Source organism: Pollachius pollachius, assembly GCF_949987615.1.
Source record: "Pollachius pollachius genome assembly, chromosome: 20".
In the NCBI taxonomy this organism is placed as follows: domain Eukaryota; kingdom Metazoa; phylum Chordata; class Actinopteri; order Gadiformes; family Gadidae; genus Pollachius; species Pollachius pollachius.
The window spans coordinates 8,000,318-8,014,870 of NC_136953.1; the positions used below are offsets into that span (position 1 = coordinate 8,000,318).

General features: G+C 47.0%; 2 protein-coding genes across 3 annotated transcripts; both read left to right on the plus strand.

The window, feature by feature from the left end:
• Window positions 1-327: 327 nt before the first annotated feature.
• On the plus strand, window positions 328-11,031 carry LOC307091301 (uncharacterized protein; the record flags this gene model as incomplete). Its single annotated transcript, XM_079758247.1, has 23 exons — window positions 328-333; window positions 1,337-1,396; window positions 1,568-1,711; window positions 2,218-2,316; window positions 2,485-3,214; window positions 3,885-3,919; window positions 4,046-4,201; window positions 4,664-4,786; window positions 5,012-5,050; window positions 5,681-5,818; window positions 5,932-6,040; window positions 6,427-6,576; window positions 6,836-6,870; window positions 7,502-7,666; window positions 7,890-8,024; window positions 8,158-8,196; window positions 8,888-9,022; window positions 9,282-9,367; window positions 9,593-9,628; window positions 9,750-10,104; window positions 10,218-10,382; window positions 10,542-10,882; window positions 10,995-11,031. The coding sequence occupies 23 exons, from the start codon at window positions 328-330 to the stop codon at window positions 11,029-11,031; spliced, it is 3,318 nt and encodes a 1,105-aa protein (XP_079614373.1).
• Window positions 11,032-11,039: 8 nt separating this feature from the next.
• On the plus strand, window positions 11,040-13,735 carry LOC307090996 (uncharacterized protein). Of its 2 annotated transcripts, none has more exons than XM_079757820.1 (5): window positions 11,040-12,434; window positions 12,576-12,672; window positions 13,096-13,212; window positions 13,353-13,474; window positions 13,635-13,735. In XM_079757820.1, the coding sequence occupies exons 1-5, from the start codon at window positions 11,115-11,117 to the stop codon at window positions 13,710-13,712; spliced, it is 1,734 nt and encodes a 577-aa protein (XP_079613946.1). In that variant the 5' UTR covers window positions 11,040-11,114; the 3' UTR covers window positions 13,713-13,735. The 2 variants fall into 2 exon arrangements, with proteins under 2 accessions (XP_079613946.1, XP_079613947.1); XM_079757821.1 differs by having other exon boundaries at window positions 12,576-12,666.
• The last annotated feature ends 818 nt before the right edge of the window (window positions 13,736-14,553 follow it).

The following is a 14,553-nucleotide window of genomic DNA, read 5'->3' on the forward strand; positions in this document are numbered from 1 at the left end:
TCATTGGCAATGGTTGGTTACGGTTAATTATTGTTGGTAAACGGTAGTAATCTTAGATAACCTCTTCACAGTATTAAGTAGTCTTGTTTAACTGGTATGGTCTAACTGAACTGGTCTAGTATTCATGGTGATCTTGATCCTCCCAGGTCCCGCTCTGGGTCTCGCTCCCCTCACCCCTCCTCTCAGCGAAGACGGTCACGCAGTCACGATAGGAGGTCTTCGGGTCGCAGACAAGAGGAGACCAGCGTAGAACAGCTGGCCAAGAAACTACTGGAATCCTCTGGTAAGAGACCAGGTAGAGAGAGTTGGAAGGCAAGGGAGAAAGAGATGGAGGTAGAGAGACCTTGCAGATTATCCCCGTAGATGAATCAGGAGAGGGAGTCAAGCACATTTAAGAATGTTAGATACAGGCAAAGTGAAACCTGATCAGACTCTTCCTGCTTCTCCAATCTCCTCTTCCCTCTGTCTTTCTTACCTCGTCTTCCTTTCTACTTTCTCTCCATCTCCTCTTCTTCTCCCTGTTGTTTTCCTCTCCTTTTCCTCCTCCTCTCCTCCAGGTGTCCAGAGCTTCACAGGCTCCACCAGTCTAGAGCTTGTGGTCCAGACTCTGGCCCCAGTGCTGCTGGCAGAGCTGGAAAGACTGAAGGCTGCTTCATCATCATCCTCTGCTTCATCTAAAGATAAAACGAAGCCATCCTCCTCCTCGTCATCAAGAGATGAACAGAAGCAGTCATCCTCATCATCTAGAGACAAGAAGAAGCCATTCTCCTCTTCCTCATATAGTGATGAACAAAAGCAGTTGTGCTCTTCATCTAGAGACGAGAAGAAGCAATCCTCCTCTTCCTTATCTAGAGATGAACAGAGGCAGTCATCCTCATCTAAAGACGAGAAAAAGCCATCATCATCTTCCTCATCTAGAGACGAGAAGAAGCAGTCATCCTCTTCATCTAGAGACGAGAAGAAGCCATCCTCCTCATCCTCATCTACAGATGAGAAGTTGTCATCCTCATCTAGTGACGAGAAGAAGCCATCTTCCTCATCTAGAGACGAGGAGAAGCCACCATCCTCTTCCTCATCTAGAGATGAGAAGAAGTCATCATTCTCTTCCTCATCTATAGCTGAACAGAAGCGGTCATCCTATTTGTCATCTAGGGACGAGAAGAACCCATCCTCTTCCTCCTCTAGAGATGAAGAGAAACAGTCTTCTTCGTCTAGAGATGAACAGAAGCAGTCATCTTCCTCATCTCAAGATGACCACAAACAGGCATCCTCTTCTTCGACCAAAGGAGGGAAGGAACCACCTTCGTCCTTGTCCTCTTCCTCTGCCTCTACCCAGGCAATCAAGAAGGTGCTGGTTAAGAAGAGTGCACCAACGATATCTTCAAAACCTCAGGGGGTGAGTTTGGATGTGTTCCCACAGAATAGAACAAACCTTCAACTTTATTTACTTTATGGATAATGGAAAAACACTTTTTCAAAGTTGAGTAGTGTATCACCCTCCGTCTTTCCCACTTGAATCTCATGTTTTCCCTTCTCTGCGTCCTCGTCTGTTTCCATGTATCTGTAGTCGGGTCTCCTGGGCTTCGTACCGGCCCACCCTCCCCTGCTCCTGTCTGGGCTTCCCTCAACGGTCACCCAGCAGCAGGTGTTCTCCGCTGTGGAGAAGTTGGGAAAAACACGATTAATTTCTTTGGCTGAACATCGGCAAGAGGTGAGAGTTAACCCTGATGATTTGACTTATGAGGTGTGAGTTAAGGAGACCCTCCCGCCTAGCAACTCTAAGATAAGAGCTGGCGCTTCATGCATCAGGCGTCGACTATTGCCTGAAGGCCTTTTCGTGACTGAATCAGGTATTTCACCCTGATCATGCATGCGTATGAGCCGTTGCACACTGCAGTCGAAACTGTGGTAACGTGCGTTTTATTGCCAAATGCCCAATGACAGCTTCTACACATTTCACGTTTTCCCGTGACGTAAACAAACATGGCAGCAATATGTAATTTCTGTCCCCCGGCAAATATATGTATATCTAACAGGGAATCGGTTATGGAAATAATGTTGATTTTGTAGTGGCCATTTACATCCTAAAATTAACCTTAAATCCTTTGAGTCCCTAATATACTATGCCCCTATACTAATGCCCTTACAGAAAATCCTGTTTTAAATGTGATTTAGTATTTTTTTCGGAGAAAATGAACTCTGTATATGTGTCTTTAGGCTACAGTGTACTTTCTACAAGCGACTGCAGCGAAGGCGTTGCTGCGTTTTACGGAGCTCAAGATCGGAGGAAATCCAATCACTGTGACCCAGATCCAGGTAAACACATTCTCTCCCTCCCCTACCTCGCCCTGTCTCTACCTCACAAAATGTCTCAACAATATAAAGCTTTGCAACTATTTGTTCACATATGCTCTTTCTCTTGTCTCTAATCACAACACTTTCTCCTTTTTGTCCATCTCCGTCTCTTCATTGGTGTGTCTGCAGAAGTCCGTTTCCTCGAAGCTGCAAGAGAATCAGGCCAGTACCAAGCCAGGAAGCAGGGCACTCCCTGGCGACAAGACGACCCCGCCCGGCGACAAGACGACCACGCCCGGCGACGAGGCAACCACGGCCGGCGACGAGACGACCACGCCCGGTGACGAGACGACCACGCCCGGCGTAAAGACGACCACGCCAGGCGACAAGACGACCACGCCCGGCGACGAGGCGACCACGCCCGGCGACGAGGCGACCACGCCAGGCGAGAAGACGACCACGCCCGGCGACGAGACGACCACGCCCGGCGACGAGACGACCACGCCCGGCGTCGAGACGACCACGCCCGGCGTCGAGACGACCACGCCCGGCGACGAGACGACCACGCCCGGCGACGAGACGGCCACGCCCGGCGACGAGACGGCCACGCCCGGCGTCGAGACGGCCACGCCCGGCGACGAGACGGCCACGCCCGGCGACGAGACGGCCACGCCCGGCGACGAGACGGCCACGCCCGGCGTCGAGACGACCACGCCCGGCGACGAGACGACCACGCCCACGCATGTTCACCAGACGGCCACGCCCAGTAACAAGACGACCTCGCACGGCAATAAGGCGACCACGCCTAGTGACACGAACGTGTCCATCAATACCACCGTATCCAGGATACGACCACCTGTTCCTCGGCTACACCCAGAGCGCAGAATCTCCCCCACTGTCCTCTTCCTCAAATCCATAAGTGAGTATCTTCATTCAACTCCCCATCGTTCTCAAGTCAATCAGTACCTCCTTCCTAGGGTTAGAGTCAGGCATGCTGTGTTTCAGTGATTTGTGATGGCCCTTCTTCCCATATTCAACATCCTATTGCATGTTTTTAAAGGTTCCATATTATACCACCAGGTGTGAGTTTGATTAGCCATTACAAGCCGTTTAGAAAGTCTGCGTCTTCTGACGTCACAAATTGGCATGTCCAGCTAGAAGTGTGCTGGTTAGATTACCAGCCTACCCAGGGGACTGTTGCAAACGTTGCTCATCTATCCGTCATACATCTAGGTGGACACCTAGGTGGGCAAATTTTCAAAACGGCTAATCACACTCATACCTGGTGGTATAATACGTCACCTTTTTAAGAAGAAATTTGTATAATTTGTCCCTGAAACAATATGAAGACTGACAAAATGGTGTTGAACCCTTAGCAAGAAATTGTTCAAACGCTTGGCAGATTGACAGAAAAAACGTCATGGTGCATAACCACCGCCACGGTTTTTTCTTTGGTGCTTTTTACGTAAAGTTTATTTGTTACCTGCCTGACATAAAAATACATTTAAAATAAGAGAATTGACCATGGCAGTTTATATTTCACAATGCTTCATAGTTCATTCATGGTTCCTTCTTTGTCTTCTTAACAGAATGTATCGACGTGCGGAGTTGGTCACTGGCGGAAGTAGGTCTTAAAACATTTATATTTTCCATTTCCATTTTTTTAAAACACATGCACACATGTGTGCATGAATGATCTCCACACACCCTCGTACCAACTCCTGTGTCTCTCTTCCTTTCTCCGTCTCAGTTCCAGCCCTTCGCAAGCTGCGGGGCCACCATCATTGTGACCGGTCTGCCTGACAGGGCTCGGAGCCCCTACAGGGAGACGGAGTTGATACGGGTCCTGGAGGGGTTTAGCAAGACCAAACGCGACAAATACTTCATCCTACCTGTAAACTGCACGGTAAAGTTGAACCATAAATACACATGGTACAATAAACCAAATCGAAATGACTACAGCTCCGGATGGGTGGGGCAAATACTGACCACTCTACCAGATGATGAACCCCTTATTCTATAAGGACCTGTCCCATACTCAGTCCATTAACCAGGGCTTGAAATTATGATCGTTGTGATCTCTTATCGGGATCACACTGATCCCGAAAGGTAATCAGTGTGACTTGTAATATAATTGTATTGTATAATTTGTGCAAGTGCAAATTGTTCTGGTGCTACTTTTATGAAAAGAAAATTCAGTCCAACGTCCCTTTCTCTGCAATATAGTTTTTGAAAGATATGTTTAATGCGGGAAAGATGAAACAAATTCAAAGGGCAAGAATTGTCATATTTGTTTTGTAGGTTTTATGTCCAGATCAAAATGTTTGCTGTAGTTGCTTTAGTGATGGAGACTGCTCTGTGGCTCCAGGCATTTGTAGAGATGGTTGCCAATAAGATGGAGCGGCTGATGGATGTGCTGGCCAATGGAGTGCCCCTGAACGGCGGCTTGCTCCGTTGTCACCTACTGAAGGAGAACGCACTCAGATCTCCGGTACACGTACACACAGACAGACAGACAGACAGACACATTTATATTTGAGTAGTTCTGTTCTAAATTAATTTGATGTTATACAAGAGGAGAACTCCCATTCAACAAATAACTCATTCAGCATGACTCTTTGTTAAATGATGGAAAAGCTAGTCTCTGGTCACGGGGGGCTGGCGTGAGAGTTGGGGGACTTGTGGTAGGGTGCTGAGGTTCTCTCTCTGTCTTCAGATCGCCTTCTATAAACAGCTGCTGACGTGGAGTGAAAAGGTAAAACACTCAAAGGGGTCATGAGAGGGGACGTGGCCTGTGATCTGGGTCGATCACAACCTTCAATCTTCGTAGCCAATCAAGTGTGTCACATGTGACCGCACAGTGAGATCAGCCCGAGTATGAGAAGATGTGGGCAAAAATAGTTTCTGGCTTTAAGGCCTCATCGAATGAGGTAGTGGAAGACTCTCTTAAACACTTCCTGTTAGCATACGCTGATGTATCATCGGTGGTCAATACCATTCACAGGCCGATTCATATCATTGCTGTGCAGCTTAAAGGTCCGATATCATACCAGCAGGTTTGAGTGTGATTAGCCATTACAAGCCGTTTTGAAAATCTGCCCCTTCTGACATCATAAGTGGGCGTGTCCAACTAGATGTATGACGGATATATGAGCAACGTTTGCTACAGTCAACTGGGTCGACTGGTAGACTGATCTATCCAGCACACTAATATCGTATGGTGTAATATGTCACATTTTAAGGCATTTCGACAATTGGCATAGTGGGTACAGTGGTGGCTGAGGGAAAACATCTAGGCATTTTGGCTGGTAGCGCAGTTCAAATCGCTGTACAAATACTATTGGAATCCAGCCCAGGTTTTTAATGTCTACTTCCTGTGGTCTAGCTTTATGATGAGTCTACATTGGGGTACAGACTGGTGTACATCAGCAACATTCCTGATAACTACTACTGGATGAAGGCCTTCCATGAAGGCATCAACAAGACCGGAGGAATCAGGGTCTACCTGCCGCTGATGGGCAAGGTACAAACACACAATGAAACAGAGGCATTGTCAGCACATCCTCATGAGTTGTACTTCATCTAGATCCCCTATGGAAAACTGACTTTCTTGTGGTGTGTGTGTGTGTGTGGCAGATATTTGTGGAGTTTGTCACGGTGGAGGATGCGGACCGATTCGGTGTCTGGCTGTCCAGCTTTAGTCCGGACCCAAGGATTGAGAACCCTGTCCATGTCACGCGTCCCGGTACGTTACATCCAACAGCGCCGTCTAGTTGACACCATGCCACAGCACCCCTCCATGACCTCACGCTCTTCTTGTTAATGCCTGGCTCGTAACACCAGTCAGCTTTAAGATTCAGTCAATCTTTGCTGCCTGGTCAAAGAGACAATTTCCCAAAAGTCAGAGTTCTTTTAAAGAATTACACCGTCCATCTATTATTTTTTATTGCCTGATTATTGTATCCTAATCACATATTTTATTTTGTACATATTTTTTTTAGTCCTCCCTGTTTTATAAGTTGTATTACTTTTGCTCTGACCAAGTAGTGTGTGTGTGTGTGTTCTGTGTGTGTGTTGCCTACCTCTGTGCTTAAATAAAGGTTGATGATGATATACCCCCCCCTCCCCCAGGCATGGTCCCAGACATGGATGCGATCGGTCCAGTCCGCACCAACATCAGTCATAAAACTGTGGTGAGTGGGTTGCAGCCTCCCTTCTGGCTGGTGGTGCCCACTCGGCCCCACTTGTACCCCACCCTGTCCCCCCAGTTCTACACCCCTGGTGAGACCCCCTACTTAATCCTTGCTTATCTCATGAATAACTCTAATGCAACGCATTAACAATCATGTTTTGAATAATAACAATCATGTCCATTTTAATAGATACAATGTTAAAGCCACCTTTTATGTTTTGATTAAGAATAATTATGAAGCCGTCTTTCTGTGTGGATTCATAATAATAATGATCACAAAGCCAGCTGTACTGTATGGACTCCTGCGATAATATTGATGATCCATATGGTTATTGTGTGACCTCTCAGCACACAGGACGGTGAAAGGGCCACGCGACGTCAAGGTGAGTCTCTCTGTCGACGTGTGTGCGCGTGTGTGTGTGTGTGTGTGTGTGTGTGTGTGTGTGTGTGTGTAAGACGCTAACCTTTCTCTGTACGATCCCGGTCTGCATGCGTCCTGTTTCAATCCAACATGTGGGATTTTATTGGGGCTAGTCTTCCCATGATCGGAACATGTTTGCGTTCAAAGACTAAAATCTGCTGGGTGAATTGAAGACAAACAAATGTGGACTTTACAGATGGAGGTTAAAACCATATTGACTTGACTTCAGTTTTTTAAACCTCATTTCCGTGCGTATGGATCCGTTATTCGCCACAGTTGCAAGCTGTAAGCCGTCCGTGCTTGTTTTGTTTAGTTATGTTATAACATATGTTTTGTATCGTGGAGAATACCTTCACGTGAGCGGGTTAGTGGGTTTGACGCTTGCACACTGCCCCAACAAACTAGGATTGGCTGAAGTTAACCAACACCGGTTCCACATGTTCGCCAACAGGAAACTTCACTTCACAACTTCCTCCAACAACAACCACCAATTGGAATGGCACACTGGCCCGATGTTGGTGTCTGTTGGGGCAAAGTGCACACACCTTTTTAGACGTTCCATTGTCAACATCCCTCCTCTCTCGTTCTTACAGTGGGCAGAGATCAGTATAATTGGGCAGAGCGTAGTCATGGTGACAGGGCTGCCGTTGGGCGGTTACAGCCATCTGGACCTCGTGAATGAGGTGGTGCCTTACTTCGTGGAGATGGACATCAGCCGTGTGTTCTACTCCGTAGTGATACTACCTCTGCAGAGAAGGGTACGTACCCACACCCACAAACTGTGTTTCGATGTCACACATGTCCTTTGAAATTCCTACTCTCCTATTATGTCCTTGCCTCTTTCCTCTCCATTTATTTTCACTATTGCCTCCTCTTCTCTCCACCTCTTATCCCTCCTTCTCATCTTTTACCTCCACTCTTTTCCTCCTCCCCTTCATCGCCTCCTCCTCACTTCTTCTTCTCCTCCTCCCTCGTCTCCAGGCCTTCATCCACTTTGACGACGGTTTGAAGTGTAAGGAGTTTGTCTCAGATTTCCTCCACAAGCCGTTCACTATAGGAGGATGTGACCTCACCCTCCACTTCCTCCTGGACCATCTTAAGCCATGCAACACAGAGGTATGGTAGGACACACACACAAACTCACACTGTCCTGTGATGCAATCAGAGATCATGTATGTGATGTACTAATGATTGATGATGATGTACACGAGTGTGATGTTATGACAGGTCTTGTATTCTCTCTCTGTAGTTGAAATTGTACAAGCGACTGCTTCAGTGGAGCCATGTGGTGAGTATGTTTATATTCTGTTTTAGGCCGATACCAATCTCTTTAATGTGTGATTGCCGATCTGATACCAATCACAGATCTTTTAATGGGATATCAGCCAATCCGATACCGATAACAGATATTTTGAAGGAGACAGCCGATCTGATACTGATATAGATTTAACATTTTGATGTTGCCAATCGATGAGTAGTACCTTAATTATAAAGAAAGAAGAAAACTAAATTCAATGGTTTATATATGTATTAAGGATTTAAGTATTCTGTCATGACGAGGCATTCTGTGTTGTGATATAACGGTCTGTGTTGTGATATAACAGTCTGTGTTGTGATATAACAGTCTGTGTTGTGCTATAACAGTCTGTGTTGTGATACAGCAGTCTGTGTTGTGATATAATAGTCTGTGATGTGATATAACAGTCTGTGTTGTGATATAACAGTCTGTGTTGTGATATAACAGTCTGTGTTGTGATATAACAGTCTGTGTTGTGATATAAGTCTGTGTTGTGCTATAACAGTCTATGTTGTGCTATAACAGTCTGTGTTGTGGTACAGCAGTCTGTGTTGTATTATAGCAGTCTGTGTTGTATTATAGCAGTCTGTGTTGTGATATAGCAGTCTGTGTTGTGATATAGCAGTCTGTGTTGTGATACAGCAGTCTGTGTTGTGATACAGCAGTCTGTGTTGTGATATAGGTGCCTAAGGAGAAAGCGCCAAAGGACCGGCTGTTGATGACGGCGATTGAGTACTGCAGCATGAGAGCGCTGAAGTGTATATTTGACATCATGGAGATCACGCAGTACCTCAGCTGCCTGGTCCTCTCTAACCGGGTACGTCTCACTGTTGCCCTGGACAGGTAGAGGGGTAGGTAGAGGGGCAGGTAGATGGGCAGATAGATAGAGGGGCAGGTAGAGGGCTAGGTAGAGGGGCAAGTAGAAGGGGTAGGTAGACCGGTAGGAGACAGGTATTTACCATGACAACAATGACATCTGTCTCGCTCTTGCTCTCTCTCTGCTCTACTGTTCCTATTATGGATTCTGTTCTGCTACCTCTCTCTCCCTTTCCTTCTTTCTTTCTCTATCTATCCAGGTGGTTTTCCAGATCCCTTGTGAAACCGATATGTACAATTTAATCGCAAATCTCATCGTGGAAAACGACCAACTAGTCAAAGAAAGGTATGTGTGTTAATTTGGTGATCCCAACCTAGAGCATCGAAATGAGCTTTATATATATGTGTGTGTGTGTGTGTGTGTGTGTGTGTGTAGATAGAGGGGTGTGTGTGTGTGTGTGTGTGTGTGTGTGTGTGTGTGTGTGTGTGTGTGTGTGTGTGTGTGTGTGTGTGTGTGTGTGTGTGTGTGTGTGTGTGTGTACATATATCCTTAATGAAGTCTCTCCTACAGGTCTATATATTTTCCAAAACCATATCAATTTCAAACGTGAGTCTCGCTCAATCCGTCTCCTGATCAATAATAACATTATCAACATCTTGTCTTATCTATGATAAGCGAAAGCAGTTTCATCCATTCTGATTCAACCATATTGTTTTGGTCGTCTTAGGAGATTCAGGTTCATAGGGTCCAAAATGGCTCCAAGAAGATTCAAGGGATTGTGTAAGCTTGCCCCAACCACGTCTGGCCAATCAGCTCCACACCCATCAGCACCTGGCCAATTAGCTGCCCCTCTCCCGACCTACGCCCCGCCCCATGCTGCCCCTGCAGAACTCGGCACCTCAGCCCACGACCACGCTGGGCCCCTGGGCTCTGGCCCCAAGCCTCCAGCCCTGAGTCATGAGATGTACCGCTTCTTTGCTACGGCCATCCACCAGCATCGCCAGGCCAGAGTCGGACAGGAAGTGGGCGGAGGTGGACAGGTAGTGAGCCAAGTCGGGCAGGAAGCGAGCCAGGAGAAAGTGGTGAGGTCTCAGCTCTCTCCATCCTGTATGTTGGCTGCAATGTGACACCTTGCAGCGGACATATTGGCTGTACGGTGTCACATTATATTCTTTTTCTCTCGTCCCATCCCCAGACCTTCTCAGTGGACGGCCGTACTTTGTCCCAGCATGTTGGGAGGAGCCAGATCTCTCCTCTGTCCTCCTCCTCCAGCACCTCCTCTCCTCTCTCCTGGAGGAGCAAGGCCGACGGGAGCCCGCCACCCAAGAGAGAGCGGCGTGGGCAGAAGGAGACCATGGAGGTGACTACCATGGTGTGTGTGTGTGTGTGTGTGTGTGTGTGTGTGTGTGTGTGTGTGTGTGTGTGTGTGTGTGTGTGTGTGTGTGTGTGTGTGTGTGTGTGTGTGTGTGTGTGTACGAATTCTAATGATTGGTTTGTGGTGTCTTTCCCCCCCCCCCAGAGTAAAGGTGTCTCTGAGGCCCTGATAGGGGACCCACATGGACTACAGGAGGAGGGGTTTGAGCCTGGCAAATTCATCGTCATAGATGAGGTCGGTGACGAGGTGGAGCCCATTGTTATCTTCTCCTACCACTCTGAGGCCTGTGACTCTCAGACCAGACCCTCAAACATAACCAAGGAGAAGGAGGTGCCATCAGACCAGCAGGTCTCCTCAGAGGAGGTCCCTCGCACCTCCTCCTACTCCTCCTCTACCTCTAGAGGAGTCGAGTTCAACACCTCAACGACAGCCCACTCCTCATCCTTGTCTGGAGCCACAGTGTCCTCCTCCTCACATCTCCCCAAGTCCTCTTCTTCTTCTTCTTCTTCTTCTTCGCTCCCTCCTCTGGCCGGAGTAGTCCCTTCCTCTTCTGAGCAGAACACACAACAGAACAAGTGTGAAGAATCTCCTGCCCAGGTGTCTGAAGATGATGAGCCTAACAGCCAGGAAGTGACAAGCATGACTACCACGACCGAGGTGGATTCTCTTCCTGCTTGTAAAGCAATCACAAAGGACGGGTCACAGAGTGAAGCAGCTATGTTATGTGAAGTTGACATGGCGAGGTTTGGCCACATGTTAGCAGCAGAGACCTCTGCAGCGAAAATTGCAGCATCACTGACAGGAAAGGATGCCTTACACACTGATCCATGTCTGGAGGAAGAGGGGAAGAGAGAGGCCCAGCAAGAGTTAACCCTCCCAGGGAAGGATGTGGTCGTCTCTCCCAGCGAAGACACGAAGGAGAACAGAGTAGAGGTGAATGAAACACACCAGCAGATGGGAGATGAAAAGACAAGCGACCACATGCTCCATTCGAGGCCAGAGTGTGGCGAGGAGACGCCACACCAAACCCTGGTCCAGCCTGAGACGCCAGGCCTCCCTGACCCTGAGAGACAGACCTCTGAACCCCAAGAGGAGGAAACGTTGGCCAAAGTCACTGATGAAGCCGAGCCATTCCAGGAGGTCCTCCCGGAAGAGGAGAAGGAGGCAATTGTAGAAGAACAAACCCCAACTGTAGTTTCGGAGGCAGCTGATGCTTTACTCAACGGTGCATCGACAGAGGAAGGAGACACCAACCAGCTCATGGACTGTGTTGAGGGATCTCCTCCCAAAGAGGAGTTTAATATGGGTCAGAGCAATAAGGAGCCCACCAAAGAGGATCAGGAGAACAGCAAGGACCCCACAGAGGAGGAGCTGTCCAATAAGAGGCCCGCTGTAGAGGAGGTGGCTCCTGAAATGGAACAGCAACGATCTAAGAGAGTTCACCCCAGTCCAGCGATCAAGCCGCTGTCCACCAGACACTCCACCCGGCTCTCCATTCCAACCTCGAAGAGGGAAAGCCCTGGGGAGGCACCAGTCATGGACTCTGAAATGCAGGAGCCACAAGGAGAAAAGCAGCCTGCTGCTGGAAAGAGAAGGAGTGGACGAGGGAGGAAAGAGGAGGTGCCGGTTTCTGGGACATCCAAAATGGCCACCAAAGAAGGTCAACAGAGGGTGAAGGACAATGAGCAGGAGGAGGAGGTGTACCAGGTGGTCGACTCCATCGAAGAAAATCACCATGAGGAGGCCAACCTCAACTCATTAGGTCCAGCGAGGAGGAGCAGTCTGGCAAAGACCAGAGCCACCAGAACGTGTTCTAAAGCATCCAAGGGGGAGAAGCCACAGTACCAGGTGGGGAACTCTAAGGGGGAGCAGGAGAAACAGATACCAGTCGGGGAGCCTTTAAGAGGGAAGAGAGGTCATAAGGTCACAGGGAGCGATGGCAAGACAGAACATGAAGCAACAAAGAAGAAAAGAACCATGGAGCAATCACCCACACCCCTTCCGGATAACCAATCAGAGGCTAGGTTGGATTCTGAGGTTAGAGAATACTTGATGTAGAGACGTTGATTAAAGTTAGTTTTTTCTATGTGGTCAGGATGGTATGGATTGCTAACCTATAACATGCTATCTCTCTCTCTATTCCTCTCTCTTGCTCTCCCTACCTTCCTTCCTCTTCAGTCTGTTGTGTCTCAGGAGCAGATGGCCTATGACGAAGAGAAAGATTCATCCTCAATCATCGGTGAACGTAAACAAAGCGAGGAGCAAGCAGGTGTGTGTGAGTTCTTCTTCAATAAACATGTTGACAAACTGCTACTTTCTTGCATTAATCTCTTGATTAGATAAACATTAAATGTATAAATTAAAGCGCAATTCAAAAAGGCTTACAAAATAATTAGTGTCTCGCTGTTGACTACCCTACATTTTTGTTCCGAAATAAGGTCAAATGGTAGTCCATCGAATGGGAGGACTGAGGCTATCTATCTGGCGACGTCAGTCTAATAGAGAATACACTCAAAATAAAAGACTTTATTGTGTGCCTTCAGAAGAAAATGCATGTGCAAGAGTCGGTACAACATTTTAGGGTTTGTGTTTCTGCCTAGAAACAGCAGTGTAAGAGCAGCTACAAAGTAGAGCTAAACGTTATATCTTCGATTTCCAAGGCTTTTTACCTTGTTAGCTACTGTCTGTCTCTCTATAGCGTCCAGCAAAGCGAGGAGGAAGGAGCGAGGGGCGGAGCCTGAGAGAGTTCACTCTCTCTCTCCCTCTGTTGCCAACGACTACACCCTGCCCCCCTTCACCCTCTACAACCCCCTGGGTGAGAGAAGAGATACAAATGTTATGATTTTCAGTACAATTAAATGCTTTTTTTGTGACATGATTTCTCAATTCAATACCACTCCTTTTCCCTGCCATGTCTGTTTCCCTCCGTCTCTATCGGTGTGTCTCTGTCCCTAGGGATGGAGCATGTGGTTCCTAAGGCTGGGTTCTACTGTAATCTGTGTTCTGTCTTCTACGAAGACGAGACCAGAGCCAGGACACTCCACTGCAGCAGCTTGGGTCACTACCACAACCTGAAGGTACACTCACTCACTCACTCACTCACTCACTCACTCACTCACTCACTCACTCACTCACTCACTCACTCACTCACTCACTCACTCACTCACTCACTCACTCACTCACTCACTCACTCACTCACTCACTCACTCACTCACTAAGCACCTCCTCCTCTTCTAGGTGTTTTACAAGAAACTAAAAGAGGAGAAATCAAGGAGCCAATCAGGAGACTCCGCTCCTGGCCACTCCTCTGGATGATGCTAGCTCCGCCTACCAGCTCGAGACAATATTTTCAGCTGTTTCAGAGGTCTATACTTCCCAGTGCGTTATGAGACAGTGTTTACGTTTAGTTGGAAGATGGCACTGGTCTTACTGGTTTTCTATTCTTTCTTAACGTGTCTGAACTGATTGGGGCTGCTTTCTTAAAGTTATGTCCTTACTGTTTCCAGTTAGGACATCACTTACTGGAAATGTGAGCTCTCATCTGGACTTGATATTTGGAATATATTTGATTTATTACTCAATGTATCATCTGTATAATATGTTTATATGTCTTTATGTAACCAGTTTGATACTTAACAGTTAATAAAAAAAGTTTTTTTTTAATAACATTTGTTTTGGACACACACACGCAGGCAGGCAGACAGACACATGTATATACAAAAATGGGGTGTGTCTCGTGGCCCTGCGGTCTTCGGTGAGGGTTTCAGTTCGAAATAATATATTTTATTTATATATATATATATATATATATATATATATATATATATATATATATATATATATATATATATATATATATATATATATATATATATATATATATATATATATATATATAACTAACTACCTGATTACGCCATTTTATTTCCATTCAAAAAGCTTTATGGCCACGACTATTGTTGTGAAAACTGTTCATACCTGCAAACTAGTCACCTTTCGGCGAAATTCGCCGTTTTCAACTCAAAATAGGTCATTTACGTGAATCGTGTAGATCCGAAGATTTTTTAAGGGGGGGGTGAGACGACTGACCGACCAGCCAACCAACCATAGACTGTACAATAACCGACTGTATAATGAGCGAGAAACAAGTTTGCTA